At 38.7% G+C, this 19976-nt stretch overlaps 1 protein-coding gene across 1 annotated transcript in view; it reads right to left on the reverse strand.

The window, feature by feature from the left end:
- LMAN1 (lectin, mannose binding 1) overlaps positions 1-14830 on the reverse strand; it is a 33045-nt gene extending 18215 nt beyond the window's left edge. The window contains exons 1-8 of the mRNA XM_025365064.1: positions 13905-14830; positions 10503-10657; positions 10313-10420; positions 9517-9578; positions 8198-8297; positions 4340-4463; positions 2757-2815; positions 1593-1725 (exon numbers count right to left, since the gene is read on the reverse strand). Coding sequence (XP_025220849.1) covers positions 1593-1725; positions 2757-2815; positions 4340-4463; positions 8198-8297; positions 9517-9578; positions 10313-10420; positions 10503-10657; positions 13905-14118 — 955 coding nt within the window. The 5' untranslated portion in view covers positions 14119-14830. The remainder of the gene's footprint in view (positions 1-1592; positions 1726-2756; positions 2816-4339; positions 4464-8197; positions 8298-9516; positions 9579-10312; positions 10421-10502; positions 10658-13904) is intronic.
- Positions 14831-19976: the final 5146 nt, after the last annotated feature.

The following is a 19976-nucleotide window of genomic DNA, read 5'->3' on the forward strand; positions in this document are numbered from 1 at the left end:
ATACCTGCACTCATTCATTTATCGCAGCCCTGTTTAAAACAGCAAAGATATCGAATCAACCTAAGTGTCCATCAACAGAGAACTTGATAAAGAAAATGTGGCATGTGTGCATATATATGTGTGTATATACTATAGACTACTACTCAGCCATAAAATAAGAATGAAATCATGTCTTTTGCAGCAACATGGATGGAACTGGAAGCCATTATCCCAAGTGAAATGACTTAGAAAGTCAAATACCATACATTTTCACTTATAAGTGAAAGCTAAACAATGGGTACAAATGGACATATGGAGCAGAATAACGGACACTGGAAACTACAAAATGTGGGAGGTGAATGAAGGTTGAAAATTACCCACTGAGTACCATGTTCATTAGGGTGAGAGGTACACTAAATCCCCAAACTTCACCACTATGTGACACAAGCATATAAGAAATCTGCACTTGTACCCTCTAAATACATAAAAAGTTAAATAAAATAAAAATGGAAAAATATTTCTCTTTCATATGCACTGTGTGATTCTACTTATAGGAATAGGCAGAACTAATCTACAGTGAGAACAATAAAAATAGTGATGGGCTCTGTGGAGAAGGTGGCTGACTTTAAGGAGGCATGAGGGAACTTTCTGGGATGATAAAAATGTTCCGTACACTGATCTGGGTGATGGTTAAATGGGTATACACATTTGTCAAAATTTACCAAACCATACTTTTCAAACACTACAGTCAGCTTCAGGATATACTCACAAATTGTATGTGATGATGTTTAAAACAAATTCAAAATAAGAATGACCTTTATGATTCATTTTTCAATTCATTAAGTCTGACTCATACTGTTGATCATTAAGAGAACTGCATACTACATAGAGTTCAAATGCTAGCCACAGCCTTTATTAAGTACACCTTTGATCCCTTATGCTGCCGGGGAACAATTCACATAAAAAGCTAGCAGATAATATAAGGTCCCTCAATTTGGCCTTAAAATGTTTTCTTTTTGACATTAGCACACTCAAGTTCTTAATAACATTGGCTTAGACTAGTATTTTATAATTTTCATCTATACAGTCCAGGATTCTATTGAGTAGTATGGGGAGGAGAAGCAGGTATCATGTCACATTACTTTCATAACAGTTTTGATAGATTTTAAGGATTACCTCCACACTATAAGGTAAATATGTGTCACTAAAAGCAAAAACATAAACTTTTGATGATTTCATTCAAAAAATATTTACTGAACCTGAACTACTAGGTTAGCATTGTTTTGGACTTCTTTTTAGGCTTAGTGGACACAGCAGTGAATACAGCAAACAAAATCCCTGCTGTCAGGGAGCTTTCACTCTAGTGGTTCCATTCGTCCAAATAACCATGGTACTCTCTATTTCATACATGACTAAGCCACATTCTCAATGGCAAAAATGCCAGTCTCCCAACTCTTAAAGACTAAAGATTTGCTCCTAAATTGTTTCCAGAAATCACTTGGAATGTGCCCGTTCAGAGAGCAGGGATGAGCCAGGCAACAGAGACTCAAGCATCCATGATCATCAGTCCCCAGCCCTGCTGCGGCACCCATGCCAGCTTTGCTACAACTCACCAGGCTGCCCTTGGAGGTCGGGGTGGCCCTTCTGGAATTCCTCTTTTTTTTTATCCAATTCTTGTTGAAAGTGCTCAAATTCCTCCTGATACTTTTCTTTTTCCTTTTCTGAAATTTCTTTATCTGGTGTGGGCTTTTTTTTGGAGTTTTGGAATAAATCATAAAAAAGATAAGAAAATCATTCAGATACCTCTATATATGTTATTTTTCTCATTTTAACTATTCTACCACTAGCTGAAAGGTTAACATAAAAATACATTCCTTCTTGACTTAAATGATAGCAAATTTACTCTCTCTTTCTTTTTGAGACAGAGTCTCACTCTGTCACTCAGGCTGGAGCGCAGAATCGTGATCTCAGCTTGCTGCAACCTCTGCCTCCCAGGTTCAAGCAATTCTCCTTCCTCAGCTTCCCGAGTAGCCGGGATAACAGGTGCCTGCCGCCAGGCCCGGCTAATTTTTTTGTATTTTTCAGTAGAGACGGGGTTTCACTGTGTCATCCAGGCTGGTTTTGAACCCCTCAGTTCAAGAAATCTGCCCACCTCGGCCTCCCAAAGTGTTAGGATTATAGGCGTGAGCCACTGCACTGGGTCCCCCCTTTTTTTTCTTTTTTGAGCTGGAGTCCTACTCTGTCACCCAGGCTGAAGTGCAGTGTCTTCACCTCAGCTTACTGCAACCTCTCCCTCCCAGGTTCAAGCGATTCTCCAGCCTCAGCCTCCTGAGCAGCTGGAACTACAGGTGTGCACCACCACGACTGGCTGATTTTGTATTTTTTAGTAGAGACGGGGGTTTCACCAGGTTGGTCAGGCTGGTCTCAAACTCCTGACCTCAGGTGATCTGCCCATCTCAGCCTCCCAAAATGCTAGGATTACAGGCATGAGGCACTGCACCCAGCCTACTCTTGCCTCTAATAATAACCACTACCATTTACTGAGCACTTGCTGTAAGTGCACTGTCTCAATCCTTCAGTATCCTGAGGTGGCCAGTACAAACATCTCTGTTTTAGCAATTAAGAAATGAAGCGTTACAGAGGTTCAGTCACTTGCACAAGACCATATAGCAGTAACTGGCAGAAACGATCCAAACCTAAGTTAGTCTTCCCAAACATTCAGCTAAAAGGCAAAACCACTAAACTGATAAAGTTTTTGAAAAAATGTGTAAAATTACCGGCTCTTTTCCAGGTTCAGTCAACTGGAAAGTCAGAAAAGAAAGGACATCATGGTCATCTACAAATTAAAAAAAAAAAAAAGTCTGAAAAAGTTCCATAGGAGATTACTTTTATCATTGTAAATGTATTTTATCAGTATTTATTGCTTTAAATAAAAATAACCAGGGAGGGAATTAACAAAAATTAGCTCTAATTTGGTAAGGGCAATGGCACCTTGTGAGCTTAGAGACAAAAATTCACCTGAAAGATTTATATTAGAAATAATCCAAAACTCACTTTCTTAAACCCTAAATCAGAACATTTAGCAATGCTTAACATATAACAGATGTTTAATCAATGTCTGATAAGAAATGAACAAACAAATGAAGGGTCAAAAGTCCAAACTCCTTATTCTGGTACCAAGATCCTCCATGGTTTCCCACATATCTCCTTCATGGACAACGTCCCAGACAAATGAGACAAAATCCTGGTCTCCACATACTGCTGGTACCTGTATGTCTCTGAACCTTTCTTGGAGCACATACCACTTTTTGTCTTACTTTCTTATTTGTTTCTCTCACATGGAAGATATTAATAATTTTATCTTACTGAAAATTGTATCAAAAAATCAAATTCAAGCTGTTTAAGCCAAAAGCACCAGCTCAGCAAATCAAACCTTCTAACTCTTAAGTAAAATACCAATCCTGGCTAGTCGCATCCACCAATCAAGAGCAATTAATATCAAGCGTACAGCAATCTTTATGCTTTGTACTGTTTTTATGGAACCTAGAAATGTAGACAGATTAAAAAGAAAACTACAATACTGTAGTGTAGATTAAGAAACTGTGTTATGTAATAGGGCACTGAACCTGGAGTCAGAAAGCCAGGCCGAGTCCTGCCTGGGGCTGACCATTAATTGGCCATACGATCTTCAGAAATTTCTTTCACCTAAAATTTGGCAAGTTCTTCTAAAAATATGGAAAATATGATCTTCCCTCCCTTCTTCTCTGGGTTGTCTGGAACAATCCATGTATTTGAAAATATTTAAAACTACAATGTATCATATAAACATAAAATGGCATTGACATTGAATGGTAATTTGTCACCTTATGTGGAAAAAAATGGTAACTATGTTTTTGTTTAAAGTTTAGGTGCCAAATAACCTTTCCTTAGGTTGCCAAATTCATTTATATGTGATGTGACAATGATCAGGATCCTAAAACACTTGGCAATTAACCTTTTTGTGGATGTGACTAGCCAAGATTGCCATTTTAGTTAACTGTCATGTGGTTTGATCTGCAGCCTTTAAGCCTGCTGACTTTGATAGCCTTTAAACATGTCTCCTTCACTATAAAATAGCACCCAAACTGATGCTCTAATTTACACACTTGTATACAGCCCCAGTTAACTGTACACCTACAGAACAATATAAGTAGAAAATAAGCAATCTCAACAGACCAAAAGACTGGCACAGCAGGCAATGGGAAGGTTCCAAACAGTCTTAAAAAGTTATTAGTATAAACAAGTCTACATATCCCTAATACACTATTCCCAATAAAACACAATTCACAAACTTTTAATATTATCAGACTGCAAGATTTACCTGCAAGACCTCCAGTTGCAGCAGATATTCCAAAATGCCCTTGTGCAGGGATAATCATATTTTCCACTTTGGCACAAAATTCATAATCATTTTTATCTGGTGTAAAGCCATTATTGATCATTACCTAGAAAGATATATCATAGCTATAGCTTTTACAAAAGACATTAGAAAATACATTTCAATTAATCCATTTTATGACTAATACTATTCAATTTTATTTCATTAATTACAAATGGTAATTTTAAATAATGTTTTTTACTTGGTGTCAATATATAATACATTTTACTTAAAAAAATTTTTGCCCCACTATGTGTCAAAAGTTAAAAGAGAGAAAAATCTGCTAACTTTCTATGAAAACCTTTCTAAAATGGAATGTGGTTCACCTTCTCTCAAGAAGACCTAGGGAGTCACCATTGCTCTCTTGGAATGGTTCATGCAGTAGAGGGATCAGACTTGTTTTCAGATTCCAGTGACAGCTAAAACCAAGACGTTAAATTTACAATTTTATCTGCTGCTGGTTGAAAATTAAACAGATTGTCTCAACAAGTAGTGAGCTCCTCTGAATTAAATTAGTGAGGTAACTGGGCTGTCACAGGTTAGCAGAGAGCAAAAGTGACAGAAGTCACACTGACAAGGCACAGAAGGAAAAAACTAAAAAGATGTATGTTTCTACTCTGCAAAATGTGTATTTGAAGGAATGACCCTAAATTTCTTGGCAGAATCTTAGAATCCTAGGCAAGCACTGGACCACCTGACACATGAATGCTTTTCTCATTATCCCAGTCAAGCAGTGGTTCAGCTTCTTCAATACATTTCACTTCTAACAACCCTCTCACGAGTCCCACCCTAAACAACAGTCACTGAGGTTCAGGGTGGATGCAGAAGGAGTGGGCCCATGGCACCAGAGTAAGGGCACTTGTGTCATTACTTCTAGAGTCGAAATTTTGTCAGAGACTTAAGATTCAGTCACAGAGGCAAAATGTTATAGTATTCTGTTCAAATTTTCAGCAAGAGAATAAAATCTGTCAATATGAAGAGTTACTCTCTATATACTGTAGGATGGAAATGTGAACTAAAAAGTAGTTTAAAATAATTAATTTTAAAAGATCATTTAGAATTTGGTTCATATTAATATTTGTTTCCTCTGTTTAGTAATATTCCTATTTCATTTTACATCATTTACAACTGGTCCTCCACCACAGAGCCTTTTAAATTAGAATCAACAATCAGGAAGTTATTTGCCTCTGAGTCTTAAAAAGACTGTGGGTTATTACATTCAAATTACAATATTAAAATCCTCCAATTGTTCAATATTTTTCTCCTTGATTTCTAACAAACTGAAAATCCATCAGAAGTCTTCTTTGTCTAGTTCCAATTTCTTTTTTAAAGGACGTAACACATTTCATTGTACTCTGAGTTAGCAGGAATGTTAGGAAGGACTGTAACTGAAAGCCTAGGTACAAACTGTCTGCTGATTAATACTTCTTTATGAGATCATCAATAACCTTCCTTATTCACCTTATGGTTTCAAACCATTGTTAAAGACTATACTTGCAATATTGAAGATCTCTTGCTTTGAATGCGTTCCCCCCACCAACAGCACTTATTGCTTCCAACCTCCTCTTACTTTGTTTTCCTCTCCAATGTGGAAACAACTGGGACAAGCTAGGGTGAAAGTACTCATTAAAATAAACACTTCTTGAGTACTTAACATGGGTACAATATTAGGAACTAGAAGAAATATAGGATATAATGCCTATTGTGAGAAGTTTACAATCATATTGATAAGAAGAGACACACATATAGTTAATAGGCAAGTCAATACAACACATCTCAAGACCAAATAAGCATTAGAGAAAAAAAAATAAGAGTTTAGGAGAGACAGATCATTATGAGCTGTTTAGGAAATCTGATGGAAAAGGGATCTGAATTTGTGTGCTCAAAGCTGAGTATGATTTTACCAAGTAGGAAGAAAAGGAATTATTACCAGACTGAGCAAATGCACAGAGAGGCGAGAACCAATAAGTAGCAGTCAGGTGTCCAGCCAGTCTCTCCAAAACGTGTACTTAAAAACACTAGCTCCATGATCACTCATAGATATTAGGTGAAAACACTAGCTCCATGATCACTCATAGATATTAGGTGAAAATACTAGCTCCACGATCACTCATAGATATTAGGTGAAAAAGAATTCCATAGTTAAGTCAGTCTGGGAAACATGAGGTTTAATAAAGGTTTATTTATCCTTTCTTTATAAAGGATTCTTCATAAAGAAATCTTTAATGTGCTAATATGCAGAGTAGTGCCCAATCTCATCCAATTGTGGAACTCTTTTTGGTGAGTACATTTTGCAAGGTTATTGTTCTGGAGTGCTGCCAGGGCTCACAGCCTCACGATGTTGGGTCACATGGGCAGTCTGCACCCACCATGCTTGATGTCTGGGCTTTGCCACATGCAGGTAAGCAAGACTTACTGATGACTCTAATGAAACTGTACAGGGTGAATAATTACAGTGGAATTAAAACCCAAGTTAATCATAATAGACTGGATACTTGCTCTATTCTAAGATCTTTAAATTAGCTTGGAATTCAGACTGAGCCAATATAGTTTTCCAAAGTACTAATCTCAGAGTTTTAGACCCAGGAGTGTAAGGCTAGCTCATGATTTAGGTGAAAGAAAAATTCCTACACTACATTTTTTTGCTTTTAAGTATTATATAACCAGGTATTGATGGCATCTTTAAAAAGCAAAGTTTACAATGCATAGTGATCTTAGTTATCATAATTGCCAGTCAGATATATCCACCTATATATTACCCTAACCTCAATTTATCTACAACTAAACTCATTAACAACCCTCTGATTTCCCATTCCTCCCCCAAACAGATAAAACACAAACAAATGTGCTGCTGCTTTGCTAGTAAATAGTACCAATTAGCTGTCCAACTGGCTAGATTCAGGAACTATCCTTGACTCAACAACTGTGTTCACCCCCAAGCCCAAGAAAACAGGTACTAAGAATACTGGGACCTAAGTCATCTTTCTAAATCGCAAATCTGCTCATTTCTTTTCCTGCTTAAAACCCTTTAAACGTTTTTAAAAGTTTCTTATAGGATAAACTACAGGAAGTTGTGCAAGGCCTGTTACTGCCAACCTTTCAACCTCACTGCTCATTGATCTCTTCTATCTCCCAGCCATACCAAATTACATGCCTTTCCAAAATATTTCAAGTTCTCTCAAGTGCCTATGCCTGCTTTCTATGCTTGGAGTACACCCACTCACTTGCGCGCGCGTGCGCGCGCGCGCACACACACACACACACACACACACACACACACACACACACACCCTCTTCCCCTACCCAGGAACTTCCTGATCTCCTTGTAGGGCACAGCTCAACCCTGAGAAAATGTTCCTGCCCCTCCCCACCTCCACCTGGCGGTTACAGGATTCTAATCACGGGACCGCCTGATAGTGTCTGCAACGTAGCATTTATCACACAGCATAGGAATGCTACATATGTGTGTCCTCTGTTAGGCTATAAGCTCTCTGGGGAGAAAGTCTGTCTGTCTTACTCATATTTATATCCTAAAGGCTTGGAGATTATCTATCGATTGATCAATATATGTATCTCTCACATGTGCTATACAGTAGGGTGCTTAAACATTTACTGACTAAATGGAAACCTACCATCAGGGGTTTACAACAGATGACCACTCTTCTGCTCTCTTAGAGTAACAATGATGAGTATGTAAGCAATATCCAAATTTAAGTGCATTTAATATCTATCAAAAATTCAACATGGAAAGTCATACTATAACAATGATTATTTGATTCTCTCTAAATAAAAGTTACTTACTGTCAATGTTTTCTGGTAATAGATAATCTTTGCTCGGACAGGATAGGGTTTATTACGAAAGTCCCTCTGGCAACTTGCTAAAGCTTGACTAGCACCATCACTATAGTATAAGAGAAAGGAAAACAAAGAAGACACTCAGCTTTTCAATATTTAAAAATTCAGAAGATTAAAATAATACCAAGTTATGAAAAAGTCTGGAGTTATTTTATTTTATTTACTCAAAAGACTACATGAGACTAAGGCAGTGAATCTCTACCCTAGGGCAAAAACATGAATCACCCACTGGGCTTTTAACATGTAGATTCCACTCCAAATCAACTGAAGCAGAATCAAAAGGAGGTGGCCTAGGCACCTCCATTTTAAATAGCTCCACAGGGAGTTATGATGAACTACCAGGGCTGAAACTCACCAAGGCAGAAAAACAGTATAGATAAGTCATCTTTCTTACAGTTCGCTGGCTAAAAGCTATTTCCTATACAACAAACACGTGAAAATAAAATATGTACATACCTAATTTATATACATTATAAATATACAGTCATCCTTCAGCATCCACAGGGCATTGGTTCCAGGACCCCTGTGGATACCAAAATCCTCAGATGCTGAAGTCCCTTATATAAAATGGCATAGTATTTACATACAACTTGCGCACATCCTCGTGTATACTTTAAATCATCTCTAGATTACTTATCACACCTAATACGATGTAAATGCTCTGTAAATAGTTGTTATACTGTACATTAAAATTTGTAATCTTGTTGCATATACAAAATAATTTGTATTATTTTTTATCTGCAGTTGGTTGAATCCACAGATACGGAACACATAAATACAGAGGGTTGACTTAGAACACTTAGAATCTCTGCAAACCACTGAGTCTTTAAATAATGCAATATTGAAGTTAAATAAGATGGCATAAATTGCTTAATCATCAGCCTTAATAATCAAGGCTCAACTTTATTTTTTAAAGACCCCTTTTAATGAAGACAAAAATGTATGATCAGTGGCATCAAGGAGAGCCAGGAACAGTCTATAAACTTTCAAAAGTATAATATCAAATAAGTTTCAAAAGTATAATATTAAATAATTTGAGGTTAAATTAAAAACACATACTATATTTGAATCTGAGATGGTCCACAGATAGAACGTTAGAACACAACCAAATAAAATAAAACCTTTCTACTAAGTTACAAAATATGTCTCAAGAAAAAGAACAGTATTTTTTTCATTCGGAAAGTTTTCAGATTTGAAACAATATATTTCACAAGGATCCCAAAAAGAAGCTGAAATCAAGAGTAATGTAAAAAATACACACTCACTTTTGATGGTCATAATGGATTTGTCCATTGTTGCCTATAATTACTATAGCAGGATTATTTTTCTAAAAATAAAGAAAACAAATTTTTGAAAATGTCTTTAATCAAAGCATTCTACATCACTCTTGATGTACTATGAAGTGACTTACATATCTAAGATTCTAGGACTCAAATTTTTAAAATAACCTGGCCTTGGCACTCAAGGAATTACTAAAGTTCTTTAAATTGCTAACAATCACCCCTGAAAATTAATAGAGAAACAACCAGCTGATGGGAAGATCATCAACCTTAAGGCTGCTAAGCCACAAGCTAATGTTTCCAATATGTAAGTACATTTTGATCTTAACCGTTTTAGGAGAGATCTTCAGAAAAATAGGCCCAATCAAAAACAATGATTAACATATGACCAGATATGAATATGTGAGCTAGCAATAGTCATGCATTTGGATGTTCTTATGTAAATAAACTGGTAAGAGTCTTCTAAGCACTACTGTTTTCCCCACCTATGTCCAAAGATTTGTATTCATCCATTCCATAGGGCCATGGGAGCAGGGGTCACTGCAAAGTTGAGACTCAGGGCTCTAGTATGCCCTCAAGTTGATGTACAAAAAATCACGCACATGTAAATTAAACTGATAAATTTCCAGCTATATAAAGACTAATTATCATATTTACCATATAGCTTGGGGAGTTCTGTACTATGAAACTGATGAAAGCATTAAATAAGCTATTATTTCTCACAGCCTAACTCTGTTGGTAGACATATTAAAGTGGGTAACAGTCCTGACAATAAATATACCTTTCCGTCATTGTCAAAAGAATCAAAAAATATTCCAACACCATTCCACAGATCAGCTGATCCAAACACAGGGCCCTCCAAGCCTTGATTTTCTGTATACCAAATTGCCTGAAAATATATAACAGGAAAAGTTAGAGGCTAGTGGTATATGCATTTATATACATTTCCTAAGTTAAAGAAATGATCATACTAGGCCATCAGCTCCAATTCGACCTCTTCCGGTCACTCGAAATGTCACCTCAACTTCCCAGTTCTCAAAGGCTGCTTTTGCCTTTGTCCACACTGAGCCTCTTTGGCTTTTTAAAGATGGTGCCACTCGAATTTGATCTGAACTTGGAATAGCATCTAGAACAGAAATCAGGGAAGAAAAGCTATAAGTTATAATTAGGTAAAACTCAATGAATCATTTCCAAACTGCTAAATATACCTACAGAGACTTAGTAACCTGTACAATAATTATTAGGAAAAAAGTTTCATGTTAACAGCTTCAACTTTAAGTTTAGGGCTAACACCTCCCTTATAAAAATAAATAAATAAAGCTACATTCATACACTACAAATTCCAGGGACAGTGGGTGGGAGAAAGGGAATTATGACTTTAAGGCAAACTATCTGATTCTCATAATATTCTTTTTTAAACCTTAAAAATTTGTACTTTTAAAAAAGCTGCAATGTATTTTACTAGTTTACAAAGGTTAGAAAGCTCAAACAGTGTGAAGAGAACATACCACTAGGAATCAAAAGACTTGTTCCTAGTCTCAGTTCAGCTGTGTGACTTTGAGCAAGTAATTCTTACTCTCTTGGGTTCACCATATGTTTACCTGTAAAACGAAGGAGCTAGGCTCAATCATTCCATAAACACCCTAAAAGTTATATGCAAAATACTGTACTTATATACATTCTTCCATGGAGAGGGTCAACTGAACTTCAATAAGCAATTCTTCAGCAGATTCTCAGAGAAAATAGTGATCCCTAAAACGGTGGTTTACCTCTCCAGGCTAGGTTCAAGCCCCAGCTCTACTACTTACTAGCTGTTTGATCTGCAGGCGAGTTACTCCATTTCTGGAACAGCCTCATAAGTATTTAAGTGCCTATATAAGTAGCTTTAAATGTTTCAATAAATGTTAGCTATTTCTCCTATTATTAGACTAGGTAATTACCAAAGGCCTATCAGACTTAAAATTTGAACAATTCTAGCTCTCAGATATTAACTAATTCTGAAACTCATGCTGGGAAATACAACAACTGTAACTGTAATATCACTTTACAGGTAGAAAAAAATTGACCCGAAGGAAAGCTGAGATACTTTAGTAGGATCAGTCACTGTTTGCTCACTGTTACTTTCAAATATTCAAAGGATGGGGGTGTGGCCATCATGGAAAGAGACTGAACACAGAATCAGAAGACCTAGATTTGAGTTCAACTTCACTGACACTTACTACTTATGTATCCTTTTTCAAAAACCTTAACCTTTCTGAGTATCAGTTTTTCATCTATAGAACAGGTAACTATAGAGTTACCTTAGTAGGCCTTAGTAGGCCTTGCCTACTAAGGATCAAAACAGAGAATGAAAGTGAAAGAGCTCTGAGAGCTATAAAGGGTTACAAATTATCATTTTTTGCCCTTATGGGCGTAAGGATGTGTACTAAAGGAACATTCAAGGTAAGAAAGAGAAACACCATAGATTTGGTCTTAATTTGGGGTTGAAGGTAAAGGGCTGTGTTTAAACTAGATCTTAAATTTCTCTACTTTTACGCTTTTTGAAGTAACGAATTGCAGAGCAAAATGAAAAGAACAAAATGATCAATGTAGTTACAGTGAGGCTTATGTAAAAACTACAGTGACAGTGAAAGCAAGGGATGTCCATAGCAGGGATTCCCAGAGCCAGTAGCCAGATAAATCATGGCTAAAATACTAATACTTTGTTTCAAATTCATTCTAGCCACACGGCTTTAATTTACTGGTACATTATCTTGACATTTCTGCAGCAGAATAGATTAGCTGGTTATGGCTCTGTAAAGGAAGTCAAGGTAACTCATTTGACTAGTTGATTAACATTCCTAATTGGCTAATGTAGTGTATGTGAGAGAAAAAGCAAAGGGATAGAAGAACAGGCAGGCAATGGAGACGTGTAGAAGTGAAAATCTGTGAACAAATCTATCAACACTACTGAATAATTCATCATCATTCCACAAATAGAAACAAAAACTCCAAAAACTTGTGTTTGATAACATTTGCATCACCTTTGTGTATCAAGAATAGAGATACCTTGATAACAAATGCCCAGTAATACACCCTCGCTGCATGGGCACATAATAAATGACTGCTGAGTAACAAAATAACTGCACTCTACTGCAACTACTTAATGACTTGGTCATTAAGTCAAATTGAAATCTATACCTTTTAATTATACATTAATTTGAGAGAAACAGCCCTTCCTAAAAGGGTGCTTCCTATTCAGTAATTACTTTCTAGAAATGAAACATTTTGTTTCAAGCACCGGATAATCTAAAATGATGTATAGAAACCTTATTATACAAAAGATTACTTAATCACACACAAAGATAGAATTCAAACAGCCAGAGCTCCTCATCTCATATAAAGGCATTTGCCATTTGTTCAAAGGGTATACCTCACGGTCATTGAACAGAGCTTATGTCATGCCAAGTGCTACGATTGACTCCTTAGTCAGCAGTGACACATCAGCACTAAAAAGTGCAGATATGTTTCCTTCCACATAACTAAATGCTCTAGCAAGGTTCTCTTAGCTACAAGAGTGCCAAACACAGACAGTGAATAAAATATGAACCCAAGAGATTATTTCAATGTTTCCAGTTTTTTTAAAGGGCTGAAAATGTAATGCTATTCTTAGTCTCAGGTTCAGAAACAATCAATCCCTAAAAATACATCCCTTCTCCTAAAAAGTTACATAACGTGTTACTACAAGAGAAAAGATCAAAGACCACACCAAGTCCCTGAGAGGAAAATGTGTAGTTACAACAGTGTAAGAATGTCTTCTGACATACAAAGACTTAAAAATTACTCTAATACCAATATATGCCATCTCAGGAGCCGTCAGTGGGCATGGGGTTCAAGCGAAGAATTAACCATTGCTAACACCGGAGAAAAGAAAAAGTGGATGGGGGGCGGGGGAGGGGAGCGGGAAAGGAAGTAAGGGGGCTTCTAGAACATGTCTCAGGTTAGGATGACCGGGGGTAGGGCACATTTCTCCTAGAGACGTGGCGTTGTGAAACATGATACCTAGAAGCGAGTTTGAGTGCTAGGAAGTGTAAGAGGTAACCAAACACCTCTAGATCAAACGGAAAGTACCGACGAGATCAAAGAAGGGACGACAGCAGGCGGGTGGGAGAGAACAGAATGGGTGAGGGAAAGACTCGGGGACAAGCGGAGGGAACCGTGCGAACCAGGAGGGACCCGGCGGAGGGGATGCCAAGAGGGTCCCCTCCACAGCGCATATGGTGTGCAGCGGCTGGAACTGGAACCTCAGCACACCAGTGTCGCCGCGGATGAAAGGCGAAGAGGCGGCGGAAGGCGGGGAGGAACCCGGCCCCCATCCCTCTGCCTCGGCTTACTCCCCGCGTGGGCCCAGAAGGGCACGGTCCCGTCGCTCTGCACCAGGTGCGGCCCCTTGAAGCTGTATTTGTACTCGAATCGGCGATGTGGCAACCCGGCCGCGGGGTCTCCTCCCACGCCGTCGCCCCCGACGAAGCGACTGAGTGACAGCAGCAAGGCGCAGAACAGCGGCCGAACTCTGGCCTGGAGACCCCTTCGCCTGGATCCCGCCATCTTGGATTCTGGGACGCGGAGGAGGGCGGGAGAGGGAGGGGCGCGGATGGCCGCGGATGGCCAACAGGGCGCTCGCTGATTGGTGGAGCCCGGGGGACCCCCAAGGGCAAGGGGTGAGCCCCGCCCCCGGCCTCCGGTTTCCCCGCGGCCGCAAGGCCACGAGCAACTGTGGGCGGGGCCACGCGCAGGGGGTGGGTCTGGGGCGGTGCGTTCCTTAGTCCCCGCCTACCCTCCCCGGGGGCGGGGAAAGGACTCCACTCTTCCCTTCCGGCGCGGCAGAGTGTGCGGGAGGCGCCGATAGGTCTTTACCTGCAGGGAGCCTTCTCCAGCTTTTTAGACTATCTGGGAGCAGGAATTGGCTAGCCCTAAGACTTGTGGACCCTGCCTGTACAAAACGTTTTCAGTATATTAGAAGAAAGGCGTTCCTTTTGATGTGACATCGATTTTTCAGTGGTACAATCCCGAGTGCTTATGGTCCCAGCCCACTGAGCTCCACCAACCTGTGTTAGAGCATTTCAAACTAGGAACCAGCACCCACGGGGGTTGTAGGATGCCTTAGGGTTTATGAGTTGGTGTCGGAAAGAGGGTTTCTGTGAATTTGTCAGCCAACCTTTACATCTCAAAATTTAATTCCAAGAGCTTTCCAAATTTTGAAACCATGGCAATAGTGCATTCAAATGAAACTGAGTTTGGTTTGATTTTGGTGAGAGGGATAATGTGCTGTGGACCCAGGCATCTGTAGAACCTGGACATTTGAGATAGGATCGGCCTTCCACTCAGTGAATACGTTCTGTATTTTATTTTTTTTATTTTTTTATTTTTTTATTTTATTTTTATTTTTTTTTGAGACGGAGTCTCGCTCTGTCGCCCAGGCTGGAGTGCAGTGGCCGGATCTCAGCTCACTGCAAGCTCCTCTTCCCGGGTTTACACCATTCTCCTTTCTCAGCCTCCCGAGTAGCTGGGACTACAGGCGCCCGCCACCTTGCCCGGCTAGTCTTTTGTATTTTTTAGTAGAGGCGGGGTTTCACCGTGTTAGCCAGGATGGTCTGGATCTCCTGACTTCGTGATCCGCCCGTCTGGGCCTCCCAAAGTGCTGGGATTACAGGCTTGAGCCACCGCGCCCGGCCCACGTTCTGTATTTTAAAGAGGACCCTTCTTTCCCTTGCTTAGGAAAATATATCGTCAAAATATTCATGGTCAAAGTTTTATTTTTCAAAAATGTGTCATGGTGAGTTTTTCAAGTCCAAGAAACAGCAGTATGATTTATATTGTTTTTACACATGGCTCTTTATTTCACTAGCTCTGTTCGTGTGGGCTACATGAACGCCATATTAGCCCTAGGGACTAAATAGCCAGATTACCTAAACTTATTTTTCATTAACTTCCCAGTTTTCCATCTTCAGACTTATGGACCATTACTGTTAAATCTCTTTCTAGTGCTCAAAACCTTCAAGTTGAATATGGATTTAAGGCTTTCCACCTGCTAGTCTTGAGATGTAATTTAAATGAAAGTACAATACTTACTGCCATCTCAGCAATAGCAGTAACAAATATTTATCCACTGTATATTGTATGTGGGTCATTGCCCTGGACTCTCCAGGGTTTTAAACCCATAGGATTTAATGATTTTCTTTTCTTTTGTTCTCTCATTGCTCTGTCAACCAGCTCTATGCCTTGCACAGAGTAAAGAATCCGTGAATATTTGTTAAACAAACATTAATGTTAATAAAAATGGCAAACACTGAGTGCTTTCTGTGTGTCAGTAACTGCACTAAGCTTTCAACATAAGTTAACTTACGGAATGCTGACAGCAGCCCTCTAAGGTAGATGCCATTAGTATTTCCATTTACAGATGAGGAAACAAGCATAGAAAGATTAAATAATTTGCCCAATGTCACACAGTAAGTGGCAGAGATAGGTTTCAATTCCAGCCATTCTATCATTAAAACCTTCAATCTTAAGAACCATTTTATGTTAAACATTGTGTATATTAAGTATTTTCAGTTCATAACTCATGATTTGGACTCATGAGAGACCTGAATTTCAAGCATAATACAAGTAAATATTTGTAATTTTGCTGAACCATAAATGTAACTATGTTCTGTGTTCTGTGAAGCTTTTTTTTTTTTTTTTTTTTTTTTTGATGCGGAGTCTCGCTCTGTCACCAGACTTGGGGGCAGTGGCGTCATCTCGGCTCACTACAAGCTCCACCTCACGCCATTCTCCTACCTCAGCCTCCCGAGTAGCTGGGACTACAGGCGCCCGCCACCACACCTGACTAAATTTTTTTGTATTTTTAGTAGAGACAGGGTTTCGCCATGTTAGCCAGGATGGTCTCGAGCTCCTGACCTCGTGATCCACCCACCTCGGCCTCCCAAAGTGCTGGGATTACAGACGTGAGCCAGTGCGCCCTGTGAAGCTGTTTCTTTTTTTAAAAACAAACAAACAAACAAACTTTTTAAAATTGAAGCATATTATATAAAGAAAACTATGCAAGCCCTAAGAATGTAACTCAGTGAATTTTTCCCAAAATGAATACATCCCATGCAACCAGCACCCAGATTTTCTTTTTTTAAAAAACACACATTTCTGTTGGATATATACCTAGGAGTAGAGTTGCTAGGTCATAGTAGATGCTGCCAATTTCTCAGTGGTTGTGCTCATTTACACTCCCATCAGCAGCATGTGAGGGCTTCAGCTGTCTTTTTTTTTTTGTTAACTTGTAGAAACTCTTTATTCTGAATACCTGTCCCTGCTTGGATATAAACATATAGTGAATATTTGCACCCACTTAGTGGGATGACTTTTCACTCTCTTAATGTTGTCTTTTAATGAATAGATACTTATAATTTTAATATAGCTCAATTTACTATTTTCCCCCGTAAGGGTTTTTTGTGTGTCATGTTTGGGAATCTTGCTTGTTGTTTTGTCTAAGTTGTTAAACTTTAAATTTTATAGCATTTTTCCTTCAGAACTGAGAGCTTTCCGGTTTGAGTTAGATAAGATGGTTTTACAAATGGTGAAATTGAGAAACTGGGCCTGGCAAACTGAAGTTTCAAGGATCAGAATGCTTTTACTCTAGGTCCAAGGAACTCTGGGCCAGTGAATTTTAAAATCTGTATTTTTGAAGTAACCCATGGAGGGGAAATTCCTTAACAATTAAGTGATGTTTTACCTTCAGGGCAATACCATATTGCAAATTTTGTACAACACAATGAGGGGGGATTTCTTACTACCCCTCCAGTGCCTGAGGCAATTTCCAAAAATTAAGCTCAGATTTTTGAGTTGAGAGGGGAATAAAAATTATGAGGGTTCCTCAACACACCACTGGGCCCTGCACAGAGCTGGAGAGATGGAGTGGCAGTAGCAGGGCTCGGTTTGGTGCCCGATTCCTTCTAACTATCTTCTGGCAATATCTGTGACTCATTGCCAGCTTCTTCTGTGCTAGCAAAAAGTATCCCAAATGCCGGAAGATTGACAGGCTTGTCCCATTTATAAAACCCATGGATGTCTTCTAGCACATAGCACAGAATGGTGTTTTGCTCTTGAGTGTACAAGAAGCCCAAAAGCAGATTGGGAGATATCTTTTCTTTCTGGTCTTCCTACTCACAGGGAGCCCTGTGGATTAATGGGTTGTTTTTTCATAATTGGTGATCAATTTCAATTTTCTTTGACTCAGATACACTCCCCTCATCAATGGCACACATAATTGTTGGCTGGAGTTGGGGTAAAATCGATGGTCTGTGAACCACTCTGGTAGTCTTATAATAGACCTCCATTTTGCTTAAGCTAGCTGGAAATAATTTCACTTAGTTACAGCAAAAATAGTGTGAAAACTAAGGTTACCATGCCAATTCATTGTTTGCATTAGTGGATTAACTATTTTTGGAACCTCCTAATGACTGAATAAATTGTATTTGATAAGAGTAATGAAAATGATATTGTCTGCCTGCTCCTTCAATGCGTGAGCACACATGTGTTTGTTCTTATTCACAACATCAGACAATTAAGTGTTAAAACCACTATACTAGAGGCAAGGCAATAGGAATACAACTTGCTTAGAGAATTCGGATTTAATCTTGAACAGTTAGAAAATTATATGTATTTTAATACATTGAATGCTTTAGGCTGCCAGAGCAAAAAAGCCCCAATTCAAAGTGACTGAAACAATAAAGAAATCTATTATGTCACAGAACTGTAAGTTAGACTAGGACTGGGCCCAGGAAGTTACAGCCAGGGTCTCTCCATCTTTGAAATGTTCTGTTTCTACTTCACATTGACTTTGTCCTCAGGCTAGCTTCTCTCAAGGTTCTAAGATGTCAGACCTTCTTTAGGTTCAATGGGAGAGACAGAAAATCTCTTTCATCCTTGGATAAAATTTCTGCCTTTCATTCTGATTAGGTCAATTTAGGTTACATGTCCATCTTTGGAACATTAACCGTAGCCAGGGGAAGACGAAGCACTGAGTCAATTGCTTGTAAAGAGTACAAGATTACCAGCCTTGGTTGAGAACAGTGGTTCTAACTTTAATGTCATTCAGAATCACTTCTGGAGTTTGTTAAAACACATATTTCTGAGACCCACATTTCTAGTTTTAGTAGGTTGAGAATAGGGACTAATAATTTGTATTGCTAACAAGCTCCAGGTGATGCTAATGCTGCTTATCTGGGGACCACACTATGAGAATCACTAGTTAGACAAATCCTGATCTACCCTGGGACCTGCGGATGGAGTTAGCTTCCCCTGAGTCATAAGGGCTATGTGTGTGGTGGGGAGTGAATGTATGAACTCAATCCGGGCTCAGTTCAGAAGGAGGAAGGCAGAAATGAAAGATCCAAAGATAACTAACAGTGTGTCCTGCACAGTTAATCAAGAACACGATCGTGCCTTATAGATTATCTATTAGGATTACAAAATGCAGTTGTGATCCAAGTTAGAAGGATATAATTATATAAGAACAAAGACTTTTCAGTTCAAGGTTATGCCATAGATCAAATAATCAGTTTTCAACCAACAGGGATACAATATATAAGGTTTCTAAGGAAGATGAACACAGAGGTGTACTGAACCACTATGTAGAACAGCCACCCCACTCATCTCTTCTCATGACTTTATGGAGTCATTATTTTCTCTTCAAGTATAGTGCATAACTGCAAGGCAGAGTTACAAAGTGAAAAGGTTACATTCTTTTCATTGATGAGTTTAATTAAGGTTCCATTTATAATTTTTACCAATAAAATTTAAAATATATTATAATCACAAATACAAAATATGCTAATATAAAAATTAAAATAGTGGAGAACTGTATAAAGTAAAAACAATTCTCTCCCCCTCCCCAACTCCAACCCCACTTCTTGGAGTCAATCAGTGATTAGTAGTGTGATATCCAATGTTCCAGAGAATTTCTATTCTGTGCATTTACAAATATATACACTTTGATTTTTAACAATAGGATCAGATGATATAAATTTATGGCATACACATATTTCATTCCATAACGTAAAGTGGTCACCTTTCTATAAGGTAAGCATAGATCTACCCAGTACTACCAGTATGATTGTGTCTGCAGCAGGGATGCCTGTCCAAGGTGACAAGAGGAGGTGGAAATCAGCGCTCAGTCTGAGAGTCTGGCAGGCTACATCCATCAGGAGGAAGTCCCTTTTTCTAACTTTTAGACAGGTGCCACATTAGCAGCCCTAGAAGTGCTTAACTATTTTTAGTACTTCATTGTACAAAACATATCATAATCGTAATTTAGTATCATACAGACATTTGAATTGTTTTCAAGTTTTTGCTATTATGAATAACACTTCACAAATACCTTTAATCAGCCGGGCGCAGCGGCTCAAGCCTGTAAT

Source organism: Theropithecus gelada, chromosome 18, assembly GCF_003255815.1.
Source record: "Theropithecus gelada isolate Dixy chromosome 18, Tgel_1.0, whole genome shotgun sequence".
Taxonomy (NCBI): Eukaryota; Metazoa; Chordata; class Mammalia; order Primates; family Cercopithecidae; genus Theropithecus; species Theropithecus gelada.